This window comes from Phyllobates terribilis, unplaced genomic scaffold, assembly GCF_046119375.1.
Source record: "Phyllobates terribilis strain yellow unplaced genomic scaffold, ASM4611937v1 Scaffold_13__5_contigs__length_258822181, whole genome shotgun sequence".
Lineage (NCBI taxonomy): Eukaryota > Metazoa > Chordata > Amphibia > Anura > Dendrobatidae > Phyllobates > Phyllobates terribilis.
The window spans coordinates 186812223-186839246 of record NW_027362773.1 but is presented as its reverse complement, the minus strand read 5'-3'; the positions used below and the strand labels follow the sequence as shown (position 1 = coordinate 186839246).

Below are 27024 nucleotides of genomic sequence, written 5' to 3'. Positions count from 1 at the left end.
GCGGCACATTATACTGCGTGGAGGACCGTGTGGGGCCCATTATACTGCGTGGAGGACTAATGTCCTCCATCCTGGGCCCCTTCCTTGTATAATGCCCCTCCATCCTGGGAGCCCTTCCTTGTATAATGCCCCTCCATCCTGGGAGCCCTTTCCTTGTATAATGCCCCTCCATCCTGGGCCCTTTCCTTGTATAATTCCCCCAACCTGGGCCCCGGATCGAGTTTCATCAGTGTTTTCGATCTTCATCAGTTTTTTTTTTTTCGGATGAGAAAAAAATAAAAAGAAATTTCTCCACATCTTTTATCCATCAGTCTGTGAAAAACGGACATCACACGATGGCATCCGAGCGCTGTCCGATTTGTTTCTCACTGACCCGTCTGAATGAGCCCTTGTTTAGGTCCTAGCCTAAGGATCTGTCATCAATATTTCAATCCTCGGTTTTCATCACCGGATTTTACTGTAGGAAATTTGGAAACTGCTTTTTTTGCGATATATTTGTGGTTGTAAGAAATATACAAAGAAAAATCCTCTTGCAGGGGACGTGTAAGCGATGCGGCGTAGCAGGCGTAGCGGTTATCCCAACTCTTTTTCTGCGTTTCGCTGATGATTTGGTTAATGTAGTACTTGGCAGAAAGTCAACTATCCTATTTACAAAAAAAAAAAAAGAGAAAGTTTCCATTATGACCTAAGATGGTAGAGAATCACTTTGCTCATGAAAATCTAGAGCAAATGTTGACCTGGCCTGAGGTCTCCAGTGGAGAACTAGTGACGAACACATTTTTTTACAGCAATGGATGAATTGCATCCTTCTTACAGTGACACCTACGTCAGCGACCTGGATTTTAACCCATCTCGGACACTCCTGATGATCTCAAACCTTGAGGCTTCAGTTCTGCAGACTGCGGAAGTATCTGTATAATGTGTTTAAGGAGAAAACATTGCACTGGAGAATCTAATCTGCCTGTACTATATATATTGCGGCATAAAAATAGCCCCGCGGAATTCCTCGGCAAAGTGCAAGTTTGATAAAGCCACCTCGTGCCGGCCGACCTCCTGTCCGCAGCCATGCCTGATGTGGCTGCGTGGACATACCTAGAGGACACCTGACATCTTATTATTCAGTGCTAGCATTCTTAGGCTATGTTCACACACTGCATTTTGCTGCATGTTTTTTTTTTTTTTTGCTGCATTTTTTAATGCAAATGTATTTAAATTAAAAGCTGTTTTACAGTACCAGCAAAAGCTATGAGGTTTCAGAAATCTCATGCACATACATTGCTTTTTTTTCTTGACTGAATTGGAAATGTCATTTATTTCAGCATTTTTGCAACGTTTTTTCACCCATACAAAGCAATGAGTAAGTGCAAAAACACAGGTATCAGGTTTTGCTGCGTTTTTAGTGAAAACAAGCAGGTACAGCAGTATGTGAAACTCAATTTATTTTTGTGATTTCCCAAGTTTAAACCATAATGTCTTGGTGTCCTCACCTGAGAATGGCAGTTAGGATTAGTACAGTTTAATTAAATTAGTGATGTGTACAAAGTAAACATTGGCTGCCCAAGGTATGAAATTGAACAATATCTGAGCCACTCAAGGGCTGACCAAAGTGTGAAAGTAAACAGTGTTCTACAAACTCAATGCTTTGCTAATGTCTTAGGCAAACTATTCCCGACCAGTGCACCTCCCCCAACTGCTACATTTGTAATTGTGTATTTTTTCATGAACTGGTATGAACTTTTTTGCTCAGAATAGTCACTATTTTTTCAGACATAATTTTTTTTCCCCACTAAATAAATTGATCCAATTGCCCTTTTTTCCAAAAATGGTTTTATGGTTTCACATACAGTACAGACCAAAAGTTTGGACACACCTTCTCATTTAAAGATTTTTCTGTATTTTCATGGCTATGAAAATTGTACATTCACCTGAGGGCATCAAAACTATGAATTAACACATGTGGAATTATATACTTAACAAAAAAGTGTGAAACAACTGAAAATATGTCTTATATTCTAGGTTCTTCAAAGTAGTCACCTTTTGCTTTGATGACTGCTTTGCACACTCTTGGCATTTTCTTGATGAGCTTCAAGAGGTAGTCACCGGAAATGGTCTTCCAACAATCTTGAAGGAGTTCCCAGAGATGCTTAGCACTTGTTGGCCCTTTTGCCTTTACTCTGCGGTCCAGCTCACCCCAAACCATCTCGATTGGGTTCAGGTCTGGTGACTGTGGAGGCCAGATCATCTGGCGTAGCACCCCATCACTCTCCTTCTTGGCCAATAGCCCTTACACAGCCTGGAGGTGTGTTTGGGGTCATTGTCCTGTTGAAAAATAAATGATGGTCCAACAAAACGCAAACCGGATGGAATAGCATGCCACTGCAAGGTGCTGTGGTAGCCATGCTGGTTCAGTATGCCTTCAATTTTGAATAAATCCCCAACAGTGTCACCAGCAAAGCACCCCCACACCATCACACCTCCTCCTCCATGCTTCACGGTGGGAACCAGGCATGTAGAGTCCATCCGTTCACCTTTTCTGCGTCGCACAAAGACACGGTGGTTGGAACCAAAGATCTCAAATTTGGACTCATCAGACCAAAGCACAGATTTCCACTGGTCTAATGTCCATTCCTTGTGTTCTTTAGCCCAAACAAGTCTCTTCTGCTTGTTGCCTGTCCTTAGCAGTGGTTTCCTAGCAGCTATTTTACCATGAAGGCCTGCTGCACAAAGTCTCCTCTTAACAGTTGTTGAAGAGATGTGTCTGCTGCTAGAACTCTGTGTGGCATTGACCTGGTCTCTAATCTGAGCTGCTGTTAACCTGCGATTTCTGAGGCTGGTGACTCGGATAAACTTATCCTCAGAATCAGAGGTGACTCTTGGTCTTCCTTTCCTGGGGCGGTCCTCATGTGAGCCAGTTTCTTTGCAGCGCTTGATGGTTTTTGCAACTGCACTTGGGGACACTTTCAAAGTTTGCCCAATTTTTCGGACTGACTGACCTTCATTTCTTAAAGTAATGATGGCCACTCGTTTTTCTTTACTTAGCTGCTTTTTTCTTGCCGTAATACAAATTCTAACAGTCTATTCAGTAGGACTATCAGCTGTGTATCCACCAGACTTCTGCACAACACAACTGATGGTCCCGACCCCATTTATAAGGCAAGAAATCCCACTTATTAAACCTGACAGGGCACACCTGTGAAGTGAAAACCATTTCCGGTGACTACCTCTTGAAGCTCATCAAGAGAATGCCAAGAGTGTGCAAAGCAGTCATCAAAGCAAAAGGTGGCCACTTTGAAGAACCTAGAATATAAGACATATTTTCAGTTGTTTCACACTTTTTTGTTAAGTATATAATTCCACATGTGTTAATTCATAGTTTGAATGTACAATTTTCATAGTCATGAAAATACAGAAAAATCTTTCAATGAGAATGTGTGTCCAAACTTTTGGTCTGTACTGTATGTCTTGCATTGGTGACCTGTGTCCATGCTTCTATGGTGGAAGCAAAGCTCAACTTTGGGATCCTGAAAAACGCACCAAAACCTGCTTTTTCTAAGCAGCTTCTTTACTGCCAAGAGAGCCGGTTTTGCTTGCAGAAAAAAACACAACGTGTGAACATAGCCTTGCACTGAACCTATAGCCTAAAAAGAATATAAATAACAGGAAATTGGAAATATTATTTGTAAAATTACATTTATTTTCTGTTGTAAGATGTGACATTTCATCAACAACAATGACTAGGGCTTGTTCACATGCTGTGTTTTTGCTGCAGCATTCAGTGCCAGCAAAATGAGTGCAGTTTCTGAAATTTCACGCTGCTTTTTGTTTTTTCCTTGCGGATTGGAACCATCAAAGTAGTTTAGCAAATTTGCAGCATGTCAATTCTTTCTAGGTTTTTGCAGCGTTTTTCCCCCTTTCATATGAATTGGGGAAGAAAAGCACATATTTTACAGAATGATTTTCCTGCCAACACTTTTTTTTTGCTGCAGAAAAATCTTCTGCGAATACTCAACGTGTGCACCTAATAAACATTTAGTTATTTTTAATAATTTTGACTATAATGGAAAGTAATAAAATTTTCCAAACCACTTTGTTAGAGGATTTTTCTTCATTCCTGTAAAAAAAAAATGCACGTAAGTGGCTTCCAAACCCCAGCTATTCCCAAGTCTGCTTCCCCGCCTTCAGCTGCCTTGATATCATATGGAGTACAGATGATGGCAGTGATGGGTCAGCTCAGCCCCTCTTTCACTAACTAATTCTGGGGATAAGCTGAGAAGCAGAACACTCAGAGGAGGAGACAGAGGCTGACCCATCACTGCCATCATCTGTACTCCTAATGAGGACGTACTGATATCCGTGCAGCTGAAGGCGGGAAAAAAACTGGTGATAAGTAAATTATATGACTCTTAGGCCTCATTCACATGTCCATGTTTTTTTTTTCATATGTAAAAAATTTACCCTTTTTTATGTTTTAAATTTGCTGGATCCATTTTTGCTTTGTGTCTCAGTTTTTATAATTTGTGTGGCCATTTTTCCCGGATTTAAAAAAAAAAAAAAATTACAAAAGTTTTTATAAGATTTTTTTTTGGACGTGTTTTTTTTTTCCCCACAGACCCAGTCATTTCAATTGGCAACTTTAATCAGTAAATTGGACCAAAATAAAACCTGTACCTGTTTTTTCAACAGTTTCTCAAAAAAAAAAACCTTTATTTGAATCTATTTCTTAAAATTAATACGGTATATCTGTGTTCTGTCCATTAAAATTACGGACAGAATACATTCAAGAACAGATGTGTGTATGAGCCCTTCGAGGAAATTTACTTCCGTGTGGGTTCTCTTCACCCTCTTTGCTATTGTGCTTGATTCCATCTGCTATTTCTTTTTGTTTAACCCTTTCTAGATGGGGTTCACAAACTAACGATGCTTACAAATGGTTCTGAGCCATCTCCACCAATGTAAAAATAATAAGTAATTCATGGTTTTATCCCCACCCACATACTGTATCTGTGAATGCAAGTATTTGAAAGCTACATCCATTGACACATTTATATCTTTTATCTGTTGCTGCATTCCCGAGAAATTGGCTTTTAAATTCATATGGAAATGAGGCACTAAGTGCTCTGGGTGTGACAGAGCACTTCCCATGCCTCTACCTCCCGTGTTGCCCCGCCCAGTACCAGCCTCTTTAGAAAATAGATAGCTCGCTGTCTGTGTCTCATTAGGACCAGGCAAAAAAAGAAATCGGACGACGAACTATCAGTTAAGGTAAAGAGGCTCATTCTTAGCTGGAAAAAAAATCTCATGAGGCACAGGTTCGGGTAGTGTCCAAAGCACTTAATACCTCATTGGCATATGTTTTAAAAAGCTGATTTCTTAGGAATGCAGCAGCAGATAGAAGATATAAAGGTGCTGATAAATTTAACTTTCAGAGAGTTGTATGCCCAGATATGTGATTTGATCTTACTGACAGATTCCATTTTTAAGAGGCTGTCCAGGACTGACATTGATGACTTATTCTTAGGAGATAAACTGCAATACTCAATAGTGGCCCCTATGGGGCTGTGGTGTTCCTCTCCATACACTGCTTATATCCAGCTACTACTGAAGTAGATATCAGTAGGGCTGCCATGTGTCAGACTCCCCATGATCTCATGTTCATGACCTATGGCTGTGGTGGTGGCCTGACTGGTTGCCTTTAAGGTGCTTTTACCTTCTAGATGGCAATTTAATGATTGAACGAAAGTTATTCCTCCTAACTCCCCCATGCCTGCATTCTTGGGTGAGTGAAAACTGCTTGTAATTTCAATAGGGGAAGAAGAATAGGCTGCTGCCAGCTACCATTGATGAACAGAGAGTAAAGCATGTTGAAATTCAACATGCCTGATCTTCCTATCCCCTGAAGTCTCATCAAGAAGTCAGGACGCCGTGCATAAACATTAGATGGTCGTCTACACGACAGGTATAGGTGACATATAATCTGAATTGCTACCGTTAGAGCAGATTTACATGGTCTACCCTTATAGTATGATTTCCTGAAAGAAGTAGGAGAGCTCCCAAGATTGTCTGCCTCTTACACGGTTATGTAGTTATGTTTCATTCATTGCAACCAAGATTGCAAAGTAGCATTTTCAGTTGGACAGTTGTTGTTTTTCTTTTTTTCGAGCTGCTTCATTCTTGTAAAAATTGAATAGGGAAAATTGTATATATGTTTTATACGATCTACGTCTAAACAGCCACCCTGTGCAGGAATCCACACATTAAGAAAGCCCCCAGAAGATGAAGCCTCATTCTATATCTGCCGGCTGACGATCCTTTATTGCTGATCTGCTCGTTGGTCCGTAACATATAGAAATAGGCCCTTTGTTTGGTAAAATCTTCTGCAAGTTTTAGGAAATAGCTCAGAGGATGAGAAGTGATCGTTCAGCAGGATCCGAGCCGCCGCCGCCTCTGTTCTCCGGCAATCATTTTACATTGTCTTATATTTGTGCAGCAAATCAGCCTTCAATTCACTGGCTACAATATCGCTGGCTCTGAATGAGGAGGCTCATGAATTAAAATCTTGTTTGGGGTGCAATAACAAAAAAATTTTATACTAGAAACCTGCTTTAATTCTTCCCAATGAGATCTGAGGAGGGAATATAACGGCTCCAAATACACTGCAACATCAGATTGGAGGGGGTCCAACTCCAAAGAGCAGGGGCAGGGGTGGCAGTCGCTCACGGGTTTTGGTGCCTAGTACAGAAAGCAGAAGGTTTCTTTAGCCCATATCCAAAGACCAGTACTATTAAAGACCTCTGATGATTGGGGGCGCTGTTGGGAGATTTTTAGTTGGGTCCCACGTGCTTCAAGTCACACCACTGGGGGAGAGGCTGCAGCACTCAACACACAAATGCCAGAACCCCTACACTAAGATGATTGAAGAAAATGATCATAGTCACATCCACCAGTCTGATAAAGGATTCACCACCAATATTGTGCTTGTAAAACCCCTTTAAACAACATGAAATTAAATATGATAACATTTATATATGTATATATAAAACAAACTGACAAAAATAGACTCAAAACAATAATCGCCTAATTATTGCAGCCCCAGCGTAAAGACATCAGCGACACCTCCAGTTTTTATTTCCCTGCATGCCTTACCCCCTGAAGCAAGTAATTGGCTGCAGCAGTCACATGATCGTATGTCATGCTATGCGTGTATGGAAGTATACAAAGACCGTCGGGGACCACTGGAGCATTGGGGCAAGGAAGAGGAGAATACGGAGTTACTTTTATACTTTCACTTTTTTTTGGACAACCCCTTTAAATTTGTCTATGTAGAGAATTTTGTTCTGTAAAAGATATCTTTAAAGAGGCTATGCTATTTGACAGCAGCATGATGTAGGGGCAGAGGGCAGAGAGCTTGATTCCAGCAATGTATCACTTACTGGACTCATGGGTGCAGTTTTGATACAATCCCTGTTTTCTCTGCTGTAGATGTAGCAGTGGTCAGAATGTGGAGCTCTGTATAACCCCGCCCACACCTCTGATTGGTTGCTTCCCGTGTGATTAGTCAACAAACTGCCAATCAGTGCTGGGGGCGGGGTTACACAAATTATCTGGACTGCCTGGCACCTGACACCTTGTCCTGTAGTGATAATCTCCTGCTAATTTGTATTTAAACTAGAGCAATCAGCTGAGCAAGTGACACATCACTGGAATCACGCTCTCAGCCCCAACATTATGATCAAATAGCAAAAACCTACTGGCAGATTCCCTGTAAATATTTTAGGCTCAATATATAAAAAAATTAATCGGAAAAGAACGTCAGACCTATACATGACATGGTATAGAAAAAGTAGAACAGTCTGTCCACCATATTGATAAGTGCATTCCTCAACGGACGCCATATAGAAGCTGACGAGCTCTCTGTATAGTGTCTACAGCTTTTCCATAGCATATTTTTTGCTATAAACTTCCCCAGCCCAGTCTTAAATTTCCACCAACAAATGCCCAGCGCATAGGCAGTAAATCTCTTCTATTGATCCAGCATCTTGTTTATCATCCCTAAGTCTTCTGTCCAGCAAGGTCCTTAAAGCGAGAGTTGCGGGAGCATCATTTATGTCACATTTGCATGATGCAGACAAGAAGTCAGGCAGTTTTTTTTTTTTTAGATTACTGGATTAACATTTAGATTAAAGCAGTGTATGTTAATCGTTGTTTAATTATCTGAAATGCAGTCAATCCAGAATGATTACGTGCAGGTGCCCGTATACATTAGGCTTCCAATGGCACATGTCGACATATTTTTTTTAATGTTTTTTTGCTTGTATTGTGGAGGCTCTGGCTAGAACTTTCCTGGTGACAGATGATTGGGAAAGCTTATCTATGTCTTTTCTGTAACAAAAACTAAAAGCCTATAAACCCAGCTCCCTTCTTACAGCGAGATTTCTATCCATGTCTTCTTAATCCAGCTCCAAATTTTCTGGCGGTATGCTATTCAAGCCCTATCAATCCTCTAAAACCTTTTCCTCTATCAATCCCTCCCAGTTATGCTATTATCTGCAGCCTATCACCCAAACGACCATCCTTTGCCCGTCCTTCCCACCCCTAACCGTGGAGCATATCTTTTGACGACCTCTGCACAGTCTTCATTCCACTTTTAACCCAAATTTTCATGTTGAACTGGACACTTGATCTTATAGTGGCTGAACTATGATTTTTTTTTTTTTTTTTTACATTTTGCCTCCATTTCGGAGATTTTAGCAATAAAAGTATTGGCGCCTAATGAGTTAAGTCAAAGTGGGTGTTATCAGATAGTTTTCACTGAGTGGGCGTGTACTTCTTCCACCTGTATGACTTTGACCAGTCATAAGCTGGGAGTAACACATGCAGGGGAAGAAGTACACGCCACTACTGAAAAGCATCTGATAATTTTCATTAAGTCCAAGTGGGTATTATCTGTTTAAGCGCCAAATACTATATTTCTGCAATGGTGAGGTAAAATAAAATGGTATAAGGTCCTCTCTAACAGAGCCATTCTCAACAATTTGTTTAAGGTGTTCTCAATTTTTAAAAGTTCCAAATATTTTACTTTAAAAATATTTGTTTCTAATTCTGATTCATGGTCCAGAATATTGACCCTTAAAGGAGGATTCTGAAGTTTGGAAGTTATCCCCTAGTCATAGGATAGGGGATAACTTCCTGATCGCTGAGAGTCTGGCCACTTGGAACCCCACTGATTCCAAGAGTTGGGGTTCTGAAGACCCCTTTATATTTTATGATGCAATTGTGATGATGTTTCGCTATTTATTAAGGTTGTTGATCATGTACAGTCCCTCTTGTATATTACTTTTCTGTCGGTTGAAAAGCAATTCCTGACAACTTTTTTAATACATTCTCCTCTTACCAAGTGTGCACATGTTCTTAATTGCAAAGGGGTGTAGGCCTGTAATAAGACACCTCTGACGGTGGCTTATCGGTTATGAAACTAAAAGGATCAGGCATGTTGAATTCCAACATGCCCGACCTTTCTTTGCTGCAACATCCGAGGAGAGTCGAGACAACCCCATCCAGATAAAATCGCTGTGTATGGCCTATCAGATGTGTATGGTCTTATACTTTTTCTAAGACCTCCATTTTTAAGGCTTTTTTTCTCAATCCCATTAGACTTCAGACTGATTGTGTTGAGCATTTTCAGTTGTGTAAAGCTTGATTGTGAAGGGTAACAAGACGTGGCCTTTATATTGGGGGAAGCTTTTGCAATTATACTTCCTTAAGAAAGGTTTAATCAAAAGTGTCCCATACATATGTGAGGTGACCTATAAAACATAAATCTTAATCTATTCATGTACATAATAATAATTTTAATTTATATAGCGCCAACATATTCCGCAGCACTTTACAATTAAATAATATTGTGATGGCTTCTGTTAAGGTGGCCATAAACATTAAATTAATGTTATCAATATGATGTGCCAACTCTCCCCCCCTGATGGCCGATGTCGGGAGGGAAAGAAGGGTCATGCATGTCGAATTTCAACATGCTCAATCCTTTTATTCCTATGGGAGTCACCAGAAGAGAAGACCATCCTGCCGTCTTACAGGTCCCACGACGAGTACTACTACGTCTCCGAATCCTGATACATCATGACGTTTTAAGTGGTTTCCGAGCACTTACACGGTGGCCATTAATCCATATTTATAAAACCTCTTAACCCATAATGCTGTCGGACCCAGCTTCCTGTAATCTGAGCTTCTTCATTCCAGTACTTGGTATAATGGGGTGTCTGCCGCAATTAATAATTCATACAAAGCTTTATTATGGCTGGTGCAGAGAGGCAGCGCCATGAATCCCACTCCTTTCATTGGGATTTACTGCACTATGATATTTTATATATATTGATATTTAATCCAATTTTATATTTTTGTTTTGGATTTTTGCAGAATTATCCATGAAGATGGCTTCTCAGGTGAAGATGTCAAGCAGTACAAGCCTGTGGTTTATAGTAACACTATCCAATCCCTGGCAGCCATCGTTCGTGCCATGGACACCCTGGGTATAGAATATGGCGACAAGGAGCGAAGGGTAAGTTTCATTATTTATTCCTTTTTATATCTATATTTCACTCATTTAGGGCCTTGAACCTTTGGTTAGTGATTAGTAATTGCAGTCTCTAATAAGTTACTAAAATGTTAGTTCATGTCTGTTGCTTTTAGAATTTATTTCACTTTTTTTTTTGCAGTTTTTATGCCGCTTTTAAAGGAGCCCATTAGTAGAGATTAAAGTTGTTCACGGTATATAAGATACTCAGTAATGTGCAAAAGTAACATACTGGCTGTTAATTATCGGCATTTACATCAATGATCTCTATTTCCAAAAATTGCTACTTTTTTTTAATCCGTGAAAAGATTTAATGAGGTATTCTCAATTTGTCTCAATCAGCTCACAGCTATGCAGTCTCCTTACTTCCTGGTTGCTTGGGGGGGGGGGCGGTGCTCCTTCTTGAGTGACAGTTCTGGTGAGAAGCTTTGTTCTGCCACTACACATTAATGCAGATAACACTACTTTTGAGCAAGCAGATGATTAGGAGAACTGCTTTGGAAGCTGCTGTTAGTGAAGGCTGGTGGCTGATCATTCTGCAGGACTGATAACAGCTCAGGAGCTGAGAGGGAGGGGAATTGAGAGAGGTGGCTGGGATGTTAGGAGTCAACTCCTCTCCTGGAATGTAGCTTTCTTGCTTATGCCAAATACTAAACTTACAATGCCCTTTTATGTGTCTTTTTTTTAAGTTTATTTTTAATTCGTGCATTTTTTTTTCTTAACTTCTTGCCAAATATATAATCTTAGTTAAAGGCAACCTGTCAAATTGGTTTCTGATCTGAAGACAGGTTGTTATATACTTTTATTTTATTAATTGAAATCCCTGGTGTTTGTATGTGTCCAATAGGGGTCCTAGTCAGTGATTGCTAGTCTTCCCTGTGTGACTGCATGTACTGTAGATACCTGTCAATTACAGAGTAGGACTGCCCACTGGACTCTTATACAAACACTAGGGATTTCAGTCAGTGTTATACTGAATATTTTCCTACAAGCCTATATATCATTCTGCTCAGCTTCTCCATCCCTATACCGTGCTGTCAACAGATCTGACTGCATATCCAATGTGACAGGTGCCCTTTAAGACATTACCGATTTGAGATACTTGTCTCCTTTATGCAATGCGGGCAGTGGGGAAGCAGAAGCTTTAATAATAATTCCATAGGATAAAGGTGGCTGACTTAAGAGAGATCTGATGTCTATAGGGACAGCCTAACGGACCCTTGAAGGCCGCGCTCAGGGAAAAAAATAATCAGACGTATTGGATTTCAACATGCCTGATCCTTTATTCCCACAGGAGATGTGACACCGCTTACAAGTGATTAAGGTGTGGATTTGCAGTACTCAGCCGTGGCCACTATAGTTTTGACCGGGCAGCTGTGTTCCGGATGCATCCGAGAACTTGCAGCCGGTGCTGGCAACAGGTGATTGGCGCGGGTGACGGTTGGCACACCCCCACCGATCAGATAAGGACAGGCCATGAGTATATAAAAGTAGTACTCAATCCCTTTAACGATGACTAATTATGCATTACAGGGGATAGTCTCACTCCTGTTAATTTGCCTTATTTGGGATTATTTAATAGTGCAAAAATCAGCTTCCTCAGCTCACCCATTTTCTGGATAGTCACCAAAATACACTGCTCAAAAAATAAAGGGAACACTTAAACAACAGAATATAACTCCAAGTAAATCAAACTTCTGTGAAATCAAACTGTCCACTTAGGAAGCAACACTGATTGACAATCAATTTCACATGCTGTTGTGCAAATGGAATAGACAATAGATGGAAATTATTGGCAATTATCGAGACACCCTCAATAAAGGAGTGGTTCTGCAGGTGGGGACCACAGACCACATCTCAGTACCAATGCTGTCTGGCTGATGTTTTGGTCACTTTTGAATGTTGGTTGTACTTTCACATTCGTGGTAGCATGAGACGGACTCTACAACCCACAGAAGTTGCTCAGGTAGTGCCGCTCATCCAGGATGGAACATCAATGCGAGCTGTGGCAAGAAGGTTTGCTGTGTCTGTCAGAGTAGTGTCCAGAGGCTGGAGACGCTACCAGGAGACAGGCCAGTGCACCAGGAGACGTGGAGGGGGCCATAGGAGGGCAACAACCCAGCAGCAGGACCGTTACCTCCACCTTTGTGCAAGGAGGAACAGGAGGAGCACTGCCAGAGCCCTGCAAAATGACCTCCAGCAGGCCACAAATGTGCATGTGTCTGCACAAACGGTTAGAAACCGACTCCATGAGGGTGGTATGAGGGCCCGACGTCCACAGATGGGGGTTGTGCTCACAGCCCAACACCGTGCAGGACGCTTGGCATTTGCCACAGATCACCAGGATTGGCAAAGTGGCCACTGGCGCCCTGTGCTCTTCACAGATGAAAGCTGGTTCACACTGAGCACATGTGACAGACGTGACAGAAGCTATGGACTGGCCCTCCCGTTCCCTAGACCTGAATCCGATTGAGCACATCTGGGACATCATGTCTCGCTCCATCCACCAACGTCACGTTGCACCACAGACTGTCCAGGAGTTGGCGGATGCTTTAGTCCAGGTCTGGGAGAAGATCCCACAGGAGACCATCCGCAACCTCATCAGGAGCATGCCCAGGCGTTGTAGGGAGGTCATACAGGCACGTGGAGGCCACACACAATACTGAGCCTCATTGTGACTTGTTTTAAGGACATTACATCAAAGTTGGATCAGCCTGTAGTGTGTTTTTCCACTTTAATTTTGGGGGTGACTCCAAATCCAGGCCTCCATTGGTTAATAAATTTGATTTCCATTGATGATTTTTGTGTGATTTTGTTGTCAGCACATTCAACTTTGTACAGAACAAAGTATTCAATGAGAATCTTTCATTCATTCAGATCTAGGATGTGTTATTTGATTGTTCCCTTTATTTTTTTGAGCAGTGTATATTCCATGGCAGCCTGTTTGTTTTATTCTCGTTGCTGCTAGACATGGCCACCAGCATTTCCAGTATTGATTGCTGGCCATGTGCCGTCCACTACATCCCATTCAGCTTGCCAGCGTAGTTCCTGGGTATATACTCCGGCCAGCACGCCGCTTCCATAGATAAACTGTGTTTGAACCTGGACATATACATTGGAGCAGGACTGGCTAGGTGTTATGACCTCTATAGCATCCATGTAAAGTGGACATGTCATTAATTATCCTGGTCAATGGATGCTGGAGTCATAAGGCAGAGAGTACCCAAAGAAAAGAGACCCTGATCCTGGCAATGTGTTGCTTACTGGGCTGCTTGATGTAGTTTTAATAAAATCCTTGTTTTATCAGCAGGAGATTATCACTAGAGGACTAGTTGTCAAGTGCCATATAATCCTCCTGCTCTGTTTAATCTCGCCCCCACCACTGATTGGCAGCTTTCTGCTAATCAGTGGTGTGGGCGGAGTTATACAGGGCTCAGCATTTAGAGAACTGCTAGATCTGAGGCTGAGAAAACTGTGATTTTATCAAAACTACAGCAAGCAGCCTAATAAATGATACATCACTGGAATCCAGGTCTCAGCCCCTACATCTCAGATTCAGTAGCAGAAATCTGGGTACTATTTCCCTTTTAAAAATCCTTACAGTAGAGGACTAGGAAATCCACTCAGATACTTAGTCATAATCTGCCATTTAAAGGGGTGTTCCCATTTCAGCCACTCATAGGGAAGATGTGAATACCTGTTGATATCTGGCGACCAGAAACAGCCATGATTCTGCATACAGCCATATTCTTCTTTGGGAGTTACACAAACAGCTTGCTCTTCTGTTCCCGTAATGGATGACTGAGATGACAATAGCCCTTTAACCAAAAAAATAAGCCCTCACCAGACCCCAGATCCCAAAAAATCGAGACGCTACGGGTCTCGGAAAATGGCTCCATTTATTCTTTATTTTTTACAAACGTTGGATTTTTTGTTACCACTTAAATAACAAAGAAGCTATACATGTTTCTCCAGGTAATGACCTGGAGAATAATAATGGCAGGTCAGTTTTAGCATTTAGTGAATATGGTAAATAAAATAAAAAAAAAAAAAAAATTATTGTGAATTGTACTTTTTTTTTGCAATTTCACCGCACTTGGAATTTTTCCCCCGTTTTCCAGTACATGATATGGTAAAATAAATAGTGACAGTCAAAAGTACAACTTGTCCCCCGAAAAACAAGCCCTCGTATAGCCATATTGATGGAAAAATAAAAAAGTTATGGCTCTGGGAAGAAGGGGAGCAAAAAACGAAAATGGAAAATCCCAAAGTCGTGAAGGGGTTAAAAGTCATTATATATATATATTTATATTTATTATATGTGTGTGTGTGTGTATATATATATATATATATATATATATATATATATATATATATATATATATATATGTGTGTGTGTGTATATGTATGTATATATATATATATATATATATATGTCCAATGTGTTATTCTATAGCCCAGTGGTTTTTATTTTTTTTAATTTTTGGTTACAATATTCATATAATCGAAGTAATATATTATTTTTCATCTATAGTATTTATGTGCCCTCTCCCCATCTTAACCTCATCTAGTGTTCTTCACCTCCAGGCCTCAGTCACTTTAATGGATCTCCAGGAAAGCATATACCATTCGCTTTCTGTCTGATTTATAAATGGTTGGCCGAGACTTGACCTCCCAGTACCCAGTTCCCGTTCTATTCTTCCGATGAAGTCGAATCCGCAATCCCATGATATCCATCCTGCAATGAAGAGCTTCTAGGCTCGATGGCACATTACCGCTGTACCTCCTCATAAATCCAATCCCTTCCTTCTCCTGCTCTCGATCTCACAATTTACCATGTGTATAGCCATTTCGCAGCAGCTGTTGGCTGGGCGTTTTTTTTTATTCCCGAGTCCTTTGGTAATCTCGAAGATTGCTAAATATATTCAGCTCCAGCTCCTATATTTATACTCCCGAGTTAATGCGAAAATAAGGCAATCCTCACAATGAGCGACGCAAAATAAAATGGCTCTGTCGGGATTTAGAAAAAGAGCAATGAAGCTTTTGGTATGACAAGTGGCTGAGACGATTGCCGGACCTTGATGGACCCTTCAAAAGGTACAAGCGATACCTCTCAACATCTCGCATCACATTATTTCAGGGTTTCTTTTTAAGAAAATTTGGGAAATTGCGCAACTGTTATTCAGAAGACTTCAAAAATGAATCAGGTTAAGGGTGTAGGACTTGGCCAAAAATTATCAAGGCAAATGAGCACCACTATTGACCGCCTTATGTGCAGCTGACGGATTGGCGGAGAATAGGACACTAAAGCTGGCACTAGAGATTTTGGACTGCCGATAAGGCCAATTTTATGCCAACCCTTGTACCTTTTTGTGACACTAACCAGCATGACAGGTGTTGACCAATGACCAACCTGTTAAAATGTTGATGCTGGGTTTGGTAATTAAAAAGCCATTGTTGCTGAATGACAGATCTGCATCCTAAGAAGCTCGGACTAGCCACAGTCATGGCAGAGGTAGATCTATCATTTTGTCCAAATTATGGTGGTAGGAAATGTGGGTAACCTGCGCTGCTGGTTGTTTTATCCACGAAAAAGTCCAATGTGCAGTTTATTTTAGACATGTTGCGAAGTTCTCAAACTTCTTCAAGAGAACCACGTTTCGAAGTTCTCAAATTTGTTCAGTAGAACCACGAAGGTTCTTGATCTTTTGATTGAATCTTTGGGGTTCTCCTGAAGAAGTCTGAGAACGTCGAAACGCGTCAAGAATAAACCGCACCAATATTTTTCATACGACATATTTTTTGTGAACACACAACTAGCAACACAGTTTACCCACACTTCCTTCCACTGATTACTGTCGTGGCTGATGGACCCAGTCGTGCAAATCGTTTTGTGCCAACTCTAGCGTTGAGCATTGTCTTGATCGATTCACCCATAAAGATACCCATTGAAATATAATGTAATCAGACTGTGTGCGGTGGGAGTAGTATTAGGGTCATCCGCTGTAGAAAAGCACTGAAGTCACCCAAGTGTCCAATCTTCTGGCCTCATGAGGTCGAACCTTACCCAACATAAAAGAAAAATAGCGCCCGTTCATTGGTGTTACTTGAAGCGCCAGAGGCCGTAATGCAAAATGCGCCAGGATCCCCTATACAATTTATACCATTACACACATTTCAGAATTTTCCACCTATGGATCTGTACGTACGAGTACCGACTAGCTTGTAACCGCAAATTATTTTCTCAGAAACTCATTACCTTCTCTGAAAAGTAGTCCTACGTTTTCATAGCTAATCATTGTTACTTATTGAAGCGCAGCCTCATCTTCTTGTATTTGACTGACGAGAGAAAAACCTGGGTACTTGGCTAAGGTTGCTTTCACATCTTCTATCGTTCAAGGCCAACGTGCCCTAAATTTATTATTTTGCATATGACTGTTTTAGTTTTTATACTTACAATATGAGAGAAAAAAAAAGAAGAAAAAAGGCAATTAGTGGATTATTTGATTAGTGCTAGTGGTATTATTCTAAAAGGTGGAAGCCAATGCCTCTGGATAAGGTATTAGAAAGGACCTATCACTTGCCATAAGCATTATTATTATTTCTTTCTCCTTCCCCAATGACAGCACCACGGAGAGAGGGGATCCGCCCTTCAAGGACAGCAAACCTACAGATAAAAGGGCGCTACCTCTCTCCCGCATCAGTTGGTTTCCTGTCCTTGACGGGATCCTACAGTCCGGAGGAGGCATACCTGCGAGGTGCCAGAAGATGGACGTCATGGGATGCCAGGCAGCCTCGGCTGGTGCGGTGCCCTGAGGCGCCACCACTGGGGTCAGAGGCCTTTAGGGTGTGCGGGGCGTAGTAATGGGACCTCCAGTTTAACCTAGAATTTACCCCTCTTCCAGTCCCATAACAAGACACCTACCAACTTACTTTCATTAGGAATTTGGGTTCTAGAATATTTGTAAAGGTGTCCATAGAGCAGTTGGCCTAACACTTATTCCTCTTGCCAGTACCTATGCACCCTCGGCTGGCACACCTCTAAATGATTGGGCATGTTTAAAATCAATCATGCACAATTTATTTTCTCCAACATCTGCCTTTGGGGGAGAGTCAGGACAGCCCATACATATTAGATGGTTAGCTGATCCCTCAAAATTGTCAGGTCCGGCCAACTTTTAGGAGTATAGACATTTTAAAGGTAGTCTATCACCAAAAAATGACTGTTCAAACCAAGCACATGCTCCCGGTGGAGAGTTGGCGAGGCTAACCAGTTTTATGCAGCTTCCCTCCTATTTGTTTTCCTTCTAAGTCTAATGTTTTATTATATACTTTTTCGAGGCTAAAAATGATTTGTTTGCAATTGGGTTTTCGTAAATAATTGCATCAAACTGTCATGTCAGGCCGTTAACAAGCTCACTGACAGATTCTTGGTTACCTCAATCTGCAGCCAGTGAAACCCAAGAGGCTAAAGAAGGCAAATTGTGCTACATTTGTAATGAAACCCAATTGCATAAATGATTTTTGGCTTCAAAGACTTTTATATTAAAAATAAAATAAAAATAAAATAATAAAAAGTTTACACTAAATGGCCGACCATATACATGAGCGCTGTCGAAGGATTGTTCAGCCAACTGTTATTTCTCCTTATCCCTCCATTTTTTATACACCTGAATGCTCCGCACCGCCAAATGTGCTCTGAATGGGGAGAAGGAATATGCCTGCATTTTTTATGCATTTTTTCACCATTTCTTTGGGTAAAAAAAAAAACCGCTGAAAGAATTGATGTGCTGCAGATTGGAAAAAAAAACCATGCTTGGATGGAAAAAATAAGCAGTATGTGCATGAGGTTTTAGAAGCCGCATTCACATTGCTGATAAAAAGCTGCATTTTTTTTTTTTTTTTTTTAACCTGCGCCAAAAACGCAATGTGTGAACAAGCCCTAATGGTACTGGTGTACGAGATCACTGAGAACGTTGGGGTGTAGGTCTGGCTTATCTAGCAGATTTTTTTTTACAGTGCTTATTTTTCCATTTGATTAAAGCTTTTACCTCTGACTAGTAGATAGGTCACAAGTCACATTTTAGGAAATGATCTGTGCAGTATGTAGCACACGTGGCTCATCTCTCAATATGGAAAGAACCAGAGCGAGGATTGATGCAGAAACGCGTTTCGCTGCATGATGATGACTCATTCATTTGGGGAAATTTCAATGACTATTGTGGAAAATTGTGAGTTTATTAACGATCCAGCAATTATATATAGTAGTTATGTAATAATACGGTTACATCCCGGCATGAGGGCTGGTCCACCACTGTGCCGAAAAACGATCTGTAAACCTACGCTTATTCAGGCGGCACTATATGACGAGACTTTTTCCAGCCTTCCCGTGTGTGTAATTCCTTTGCTTTTACTAGGACTGGCTAGAAATGTCTTGCGGATCACATCCAAGGATAAGACAATAGAATAACCCACTGAGGTCTCTGCCACATAGAAAACAGGAACTTGGTGAATACCAGCAGATCCTGTTTCCACAAAGAGAATCATTCATGTGATGTTATATCCTGCTTTTTTCCCCTCTTCTCTTATCTTTTCAGCTTATGCCCATTTTTTTTTTAACTTGTTTCTTACTGAAAAATGTAATTCTTCTTCTGTATTTCTTTTTAATACCTACTTCTCAATATAAATATTTAAAGGGGTTGTCCCCTTTCAAAAATGTTTGCCCACAGGGTAAAAAAAAAAACAACAAACCAAGCTTTACTTACCTTCCCTGAGTCCAGCACAGTGTCTCCACCGCTGCCTCGGTCTCTGTTGTTTGGCCACAGCAGTACAAACCAATCTTTAACTGCCCTCCCCAGGTCCAACATAGTGTCTTCACCGCTGCCCTGGTCACTGTTGTTTTGGCTGCAGCCAAATGCTGAGCTCAGCATCTCTACCAATATAGATGGCTTGAGCGCTTGGCTTAATAATTGGCTGCAGCGCTGTGACATTTTGGCAGCCAAACGACTAAGATTGGGGAGTGCGTTTTACTAGAATTGCAACATTTTGCAGCATTTTTTTAATGCAATCATCATTTTGTCACTATTCTAAAAAAAAAATAAAATAAAAAATAAACAAAAAAACCCCAAACAAAAAAAACCAAGCCAACAAAAATAAAAACAAGCCAACAAAATAAAAACAAGCCAACAAAAAAAAACCAAGCCAACAAAAAACAACAAACCAACAAAAAAACCCAAACCAGCAAAAAACCCCAAACCAACAAAAAAAACAAACAACAAACCAACAATAAAAAACAACAACAAACCAACAATAAAAAACAACAACAAACCAGCAAAAAAACCCAAACCAACAAAAATAACAACAAACCAACAAAAATAACCCCAAACCAGCAAAAAAAAACCCAAACCAACAAAAAAAAAACCCAAACCAACAAAAAAAACCCCCAAACCAACAAAAAAAAACAAAACCTGCAATGCAGCCTCAATGTGTAAACGCAGACTTAGACTATGTCTTTTCTAGTTCCCCCCAAAAATCATCCGTTAATCTTCTAGGGGGAATCTAGCAGTGAGTATAAAAAGTGACTTGTAAATGAGGCCTAAATAATAGAGTTCTACATGAGAATTTATATTAAAGGGGTTGTCTATTACTTTTATAGCGATGGCCCATCCTTAGGAAATCAGATCGGTGGTGGTGCGACACCCAGCAACTCTGTCAATCAGCCGCCGGTGGCAAACTGTGATCATTTGTGGAACAGCACAGCGCCGTCAACTGTACAGTGGCCACAGCGGGTACTGCATATCTACCCCTAGTCATTCCCTCAGGAATTAAAAGAAAAAAAATTTGGGCTTGTTGAAATCTACTTTAAAGGGAATGTGTCATCATAAAATGGCCTATTGTTTAAATCATTTTTTTGTGTTCAGTGTATTTATTTTTCTTTATTTTTGGCCGTTATTTTTTACTAATAACAAAAAAAATAGATGTGGAATTTTCACCCTGGCTTTTTTGTTAGTGTCCTACTTCCTGCTCTTTCAGGAAATCAACATATACATTAGCAGCAGTAGACGGACTCTGACTTTTAATCATTTTTTTATTGAAGCATCTAATGAGCGTGTGAAAACGTGATTATGAAGGGAGGGGAAGCTGTGACATCTCCTATTGTGAATACTGGATCCCTTGTTATCAGCTGTGTATTGTAAATCCTGCCTCTGATGATAATGAGACTGAAGAAAACTCTTTCTGAAATGACTGGATGAGTCTGAAAATTGATTAACAATGTTGCTTAATACGTATCATGATATGAAAAAAAAACCCATTGCCAACATTTTTAAAGAAATACGTGTAAAACACAAACCTGATTTATACAATAGGTAGTTTTTTTGACGACACATTCCCGTTAACTGCCCTTAGTAATGTGCTGCTGGCGATCCCTAGAGAGGTTCCTCCACATAAGACCTCGTGTGTCTTCCGTTATGAGTGGACGCATGTGATGGGGACTTATCTTTTTTGGAGATCTTCCAGCATGGCCTCTATAATGCGATAAGGTTGATTACAAGTAAGGTTTTTGCTCCAGTAATTTCGCCCCACGGCTTCTTCTAACCACAGGAAACGTATGTGCAAACGGTCGTCTGATAAGCTACGATACATCTGTGTCCCTCTCTGAATAGCACTTATTGTGTTCTCTATACCATGACAATACAAAGATCATCTGATAAAACATTGCTACCAGTACAGTGGGGTACACGCTGCAACAAGAAGGGGGGCCAGTCAGGGCAACCATAATAAGCCCAAATTGTACACCAATTTATATGTTTTTTGCGCTAATTGTTTGAGATGTTTTTTGTTTGTCCTTGGCATCTATCCTAGGATGAAGTAGTAGTCCTGGTTATCTGGGGGACTTAAAGGTGTTGTCCAGGCTTAGGGCTTGAAGGGGTTCTCCACTACTTTGACATTGATGCCCTATCTGTAGTCACCGCAGGTAAGGACTTTCGGCTGGTGGCCGCCGCCGGAACCGATACAGCTGATCGGCGGGGGTGCCGCGTGCAGGACCCCGGCCGATCATACATTGATGCCCTATCCTATGGATAGGGCATCAATGTCAAAGTAGTGGATAACTTCTTTAAGTCTGCAGTTACTCTATGCGAGTCCTCACAGTGCGTGCTGCCAGGATTCTACAGTGCCAGGGCCGCAAGAATGTGATTTGCATACTTTCGGCCACATTCCTACTAGACTGTGTCTGGCCTTGTGCAATTCACTTGCATTGAGCGAGCCTGTGCAAGTCTAGTGAGCATGTGACCACATTTATGCTAATTGCATACTTGCTGTCACGTGCCAGGAAATTCTGACAGTAGGCACACTAGCGGCTCTCGTAGAGTAACTGCAGACTTGAATCTCAAGCCTGGACAACCCCTTTAAAGGCTCATCTGCCACATAAGATGTACTGCACATCTGCCCCCTATAGATTTGAATGGGTATGGATGCGCAGTATTCAGCTGCGGCCACTATACAGTTGACGGATCTGTGCAGCTCCATAACTGAGCAGTTTTGGCTGTCGCCGACCTCGGGAACATCTGATTGGTGGGGTACCAGATATCGCGTCCCCGTCGATCAAACGTTGATGACCTATCCTAAGGATCCGGACAGCCCCTTTAATGCACTATAGGATGCAGCAGACGCCCAAGATAAAGGTGGAGGTGGCACAGGTGCAACACACAGATGAAAGAACCGCATGCTCACCGACCATTCATGCAATGCATTAAAATTGCGTCCTGGCTTTGGTAAATATGCCGGTCTTTTTTTTTTTTTTTGCGATGTTTTTCTCGCCACCCGGTCAATGACTCCCTCCATATAGAGCATTAACCCTTTTTACACTGTCAGTATATTTCACATTGGCCATTTTTGCTTTTCTGTATAAATGCTTAATTTAAAAAAAATAAAAAAAAATAAATAAAAAATAAAAAAAATCCGCCTGCGCTCATGTGACACCGCCACACTCTGTTGAGCATACACTGTATTGCAGTATATTAAAACAACTTTCCTTCCCAATTATGTTATTTCAGCCAGATTAGCGGTGGAGGGGGCCAGTATATTGAATGGAAGAGAGTGTAATCTGTATATACCAGAAGATCGGCCTGGGCAGTTCTATTTTAATAAACTCAAATAATAGGCACATTCTTGAAACCTGAGAGCATGAAAATTAAATTATTTTCCCTTTAGCATCTCACATTGACAACTGCTAATGTACTTTCTATTTTTATCCGGTTGTAATGGGATGACTGTTGTATATTCCATCGCTGTGTTTTTTTTCGATAAAATGTCCATAAAGACGTCCAGGGGTCCTTAGAAACCATGCCAATGTATTGCACGTAGACCATGAGAATTAAAGCGGTTGTCTTGTGGATGATAAAGTATTTTTTAAAGGGCTCAGACTAGTTGCCTATCCGCTACCCATAATGTACTTTTTGTGCACAAGTAGGGAGCAAAGGGAAGGGAATACGACTTCATGAGCTGACTACATAGGGTTTGTTGTCTGTTACCATGGAGATGCTGAAGTCTGCATAGGAGCTGTGGACACAAAACAGTTGGTTTTTATTTTCTTAAATAAAGGGATTGGAGCAAAATGGCTGCAAACGTGCACCTAGTCTTTTAAGCTTTGGGTCCTCGTGTTTTTTTTTTTTTTTCTCCTTGATCATAATGTGCATACATACTCTTGTCTCACCTGTTGAAGGAGATCAATGAAGCCTCTTGTCTGAAAGAGCAGGTCTTAAGCAGCATGGAAAGATGGCGCTGGTACATCAGGCGGATAAGTTGGTAACGTATTGATATCCAAGATGTATCAGAGCTGATTTAGTGAAGCCGGACTGATGTAGCACAGATAAGCAGCAGAGCTAAAGTAGTGGAGACTTGGATGTGGCAGAGCTGAGCAGCGAAATTTGAGTAGCGGAGCCATATGGAGTAGAGATGGCGTAGTGGAGCCAGAAGGAGCAGAGTTTTGGGGTAGTGGAGCCAGAAGGAGCAGAGTTTTGGGGTAGTGGAGCCAGAAGGAGCAGAGTTTTGGGGTAGTGGAGCCAGAAGGAGCAGAGTTTTGGGGTAGTGGAGCCAGATGGAGCAGAGGTTGGGTGTAGCGAAGCCAGATGGAGCAGAGGTTGGGTGTAGCGAAGCCAGATGGAGCAGAGGTTGGGTGTAGCGAAGCCAGATGGAGCAGAGGTTGGGTGTAGCGGAGCCAGATGGAGCAGAGGTTGGGTGTAGCGGAGCCAGATGGAGCAGAGGTTGGGTGTAGCGGAGCCAAATGGAGCAGAGGTTGGGGTAGTGGAGCCAGATGGAGCAGAGGTTGGGTGTCGCTGAGCCAGATGGAGCAGAGGTTGGGTGTAGCAGAGCCAGATGGAGCAGAGGTTGGGTGTAGCGGAGCCAGATGGAGCTGAGGTTGGAGTAGAGGTAGGAATGCCAACTACATGAAAACTCAGATGGTGTCCTACTGCCTGAACCTGATTCAAGGGCATGATGTCTTCAGAACACGCTAGTGATGTAGTGCACTCAACCGAGAGAGCGCGTTATGCAGTGATCGGCATCGAAGCAACAAACGAACAAAAAAAATGAGTTACTGTTGTGATTATAATGTTCATGGCCATGAAATAATGCCAAGTACATAGAGGGTATAAAATCAACCACATTTCCCACCCTTAGGGAATTTCAGAATATGTAGCCTCAATTAATTATTTTCCAATAGATAGGGCTCTATCAAGGAATTTCAGGTCAAAAGACATAAATTGTATTTTAACATATGCACAGATTTTTTTAAAGACTTGGAAGATCTAGTACAGGGGTCTCAAACTCTGCTAAGTAAATGGGTCACACATTAAAAAAAGGTCTGAATATGAAGGGCTGCCTTCTTTACGGGAGAAAATGACGTTTTCAGTGAAATCATTATTTTTCTATGACTTTTTGATCATCATTTTTTTGGCATGTTTTTATTGTTTTTAATGGTGTTTATCATATGGGTTATAGTACAGGTCTTCATTTTTACTTCAGATTTGACATCAAACAGCATTTTTAGTGGACAAATATTTTTCCGTTATTTTTTTATACTTTATTTTGAATTTTATTTTTTAATGTCTTCCCTTTTTTGCCCACAATCGGGCCCATACATTATTATTGTTTTTTTAGTTAGCCCCTTATAGTAATTTTGTCCCTCATCCTGTAATAATGGTCTCCTGTCCTGTAATAATGTCCCCAAGCCTGTAATAATGTTCTTCATCCTGTAATAATGGTTTCTAGTCCTGTAGTAATGGTCCCTTGTCCTGTAATAATGGTCCTCCTCTTGTAGTCATGTTCCCATCCTGGTCCTTATCTTATAGTTATGTCCCAAATCTTGTAGTAGTGTCCTCATCTTATAGTAATGTCCCCATCCTGGTCCCCCATCTTGTAGTAGTGCCCACATCCTGGTCCCCATCTTATAGTAATGTCCCCATCGTATGGTATGGTCCCCATCCTGGTCCCCATCTTACAGTGAGGTTCCCATCTTGTAGTAATGTTCCCATCATGGTCCCCATCTTGTAGTAATGTCCCCATTTTAGTTATGTCCCCATCCTGGTCCTCCATCTTGTAGTAATATCCTCATTCTGGTCCTCATCTTGTAGTAATGTCCCCATCCTGATCCCCATCTTGTAGTAGTGCCCCCATCCTGGTCTCAGTCTTATAATAATGTCCCCATCCTGGTCCTCAACTTATAGTTAGGTCCCCATCTTCTAGTATGGTCCCCACCCTAGTCCCCATCTTCTAGTAAGGTCCCCATCCTGGTCCCCAGCTTCTAGTAATGTCCCCATCTTTTAGTAATGTCCCCATCCTGGTTTCCATCTTGTAGTAATGTCCCCATCCTGGTCCCCATCTTATAGTAATGTCCCCATCTTATAGTAATGTCCCCATCTTGTAGTAATGTCCCCATCCTGGTCCCCATTTTGTAGTAATGTCCCCATCCTTGTCCCCCATCTTGTAGTAATGTCCCCATCCTTGTCCCCCATCTTGTAGTAATGTCCCCATCCTTGTCCCCCATCTTGTAGTAATGTCCCCATCCTTGTCCCCCATCTTGTAGTAATGTCCCCATCCTTGTCCCTCATCTTGTAGTAATGTCCCCATCCTTGTTCCCCATCTTGTAGTAATGTCCCCATCCTGGTCCCCATCTTGTAGTAATTTCCCCATCCTTTGTCCCCCATCTTGTAGTAATGTCCCCATCCTTGTCCCCCATCTTGTAGTAATGTCCCCATCCTTGTCCCCCATCTTGTAGTAATGTCCCCATCCTTGTCCCCCATCTTGTAGTAATGTCCCCATCCTTGTCCCCCATCTTGTAGTAATGTCCCCATCCTTGTCCCCCATCTTGTAGTAATGTCCCCATCCTTGTCCCCCATCTTGTAGTAATGTCCCCATCTTGTATTTATAACAATGTCCCACATTTTGTCACTCTTTAGTACACAAAAAAAATCCTTCTCACATGACCTCGTTCCCTCAGCGAACAGTGCAGCCGGGGTGGTGTATGGCAGTGACCTCATTCGCGACCGCGCCGGAGATGCCGTTGTTAGCTGCCGGTCTCTGATTGGCCGGTGGCTGGTACTGGAATTGCTGTGCAGAGAGCCCGTCTCTGCGCTGTATTACATTTCAATTGAATGTGCGTCTGAGAATGTACATTCAGTTGAAAAGAAACTCTGACATCGGCGGCCCCTGGATAGGTCCGCGATAGTCTCGGACCCGGGGGTCGCCCAATGGAGTCTCGGACCCGGGGGTCGCCCAATGGAGTCTCGGACCCGGGGGTCGCCCAATGGAGTCTCGGACCCGGGGGTCGCCCAATGGAGTCTCGGACCCGGGGGTCGCCCAATGGAGTCTCGGACCCGGGGGTCGCCCAATGGAGTCTCGGACCCGGGGGTCGCCCAATGGAGTCTCGGACCCGGGGGTCACGTGTTTGATAACCCTGATGTAGTTCTTCCAGGGAATATTATATTTCACATACAGTGGTGCTTGTAAGTTTGTGAACCCTTCAAAATTTTCCAGATTTCTGCATAAATATGACCTAAAATGAGATTTTCACACACTTCCAAAAACAAGAAAAAAATATCAGACTTTAATTTTTTCTTTTTTTATTGATGACAATGATCCAATATCACAAAGTCAGTGAGTGCCAAAAGTATGTGAACCTTTGCTTTCAGTCTCTTGTGTGACCCCCTTGTTTAGCTCTGGTAATTGTGAATTAGTTCTGCACATCGAATGGAGGAATTTTAGCCCCTTCCTCCCTACAAAACAGCTTCACTTCTGTGATATTGGGAGGTTTTCTCCCATGAACTTCTGGCTTCAGTTCCTTCTACAAGGTTTCCCATTGGATTAAAGTCAGGACTGTGGCTTGGCCATTCCAAAACGTTATGTTTCTTCAGCCATTCTTTTGTAGACCGCCATGTCTG

The 27024-nt window shown here is 41.7% G+C and overlaps 1 protein-coding gene across 2 annotated transcripts in view; it reads left to right on the top strand.

The window, feature by feature from the left end:
• Positions 1-27024, top strand: part of GNAO1 (G protein subunit alpha o1) — a 190209-nt gene that overhangs the window by 63718 nt on the left and 99467 nt on the right. For both annotated transcript variants that reach the window (XM_073659088.1, XM_073659089.1), the window contains exon 3: positions 10429-10570. In XM_073659088.1, coding sequence (XP_073515189.1) covers positions 10429-10570 — 142 coding nt within the window. The remainder of the gene's footprint in view (positions 1-10428; positions 10571-27024) is intronic.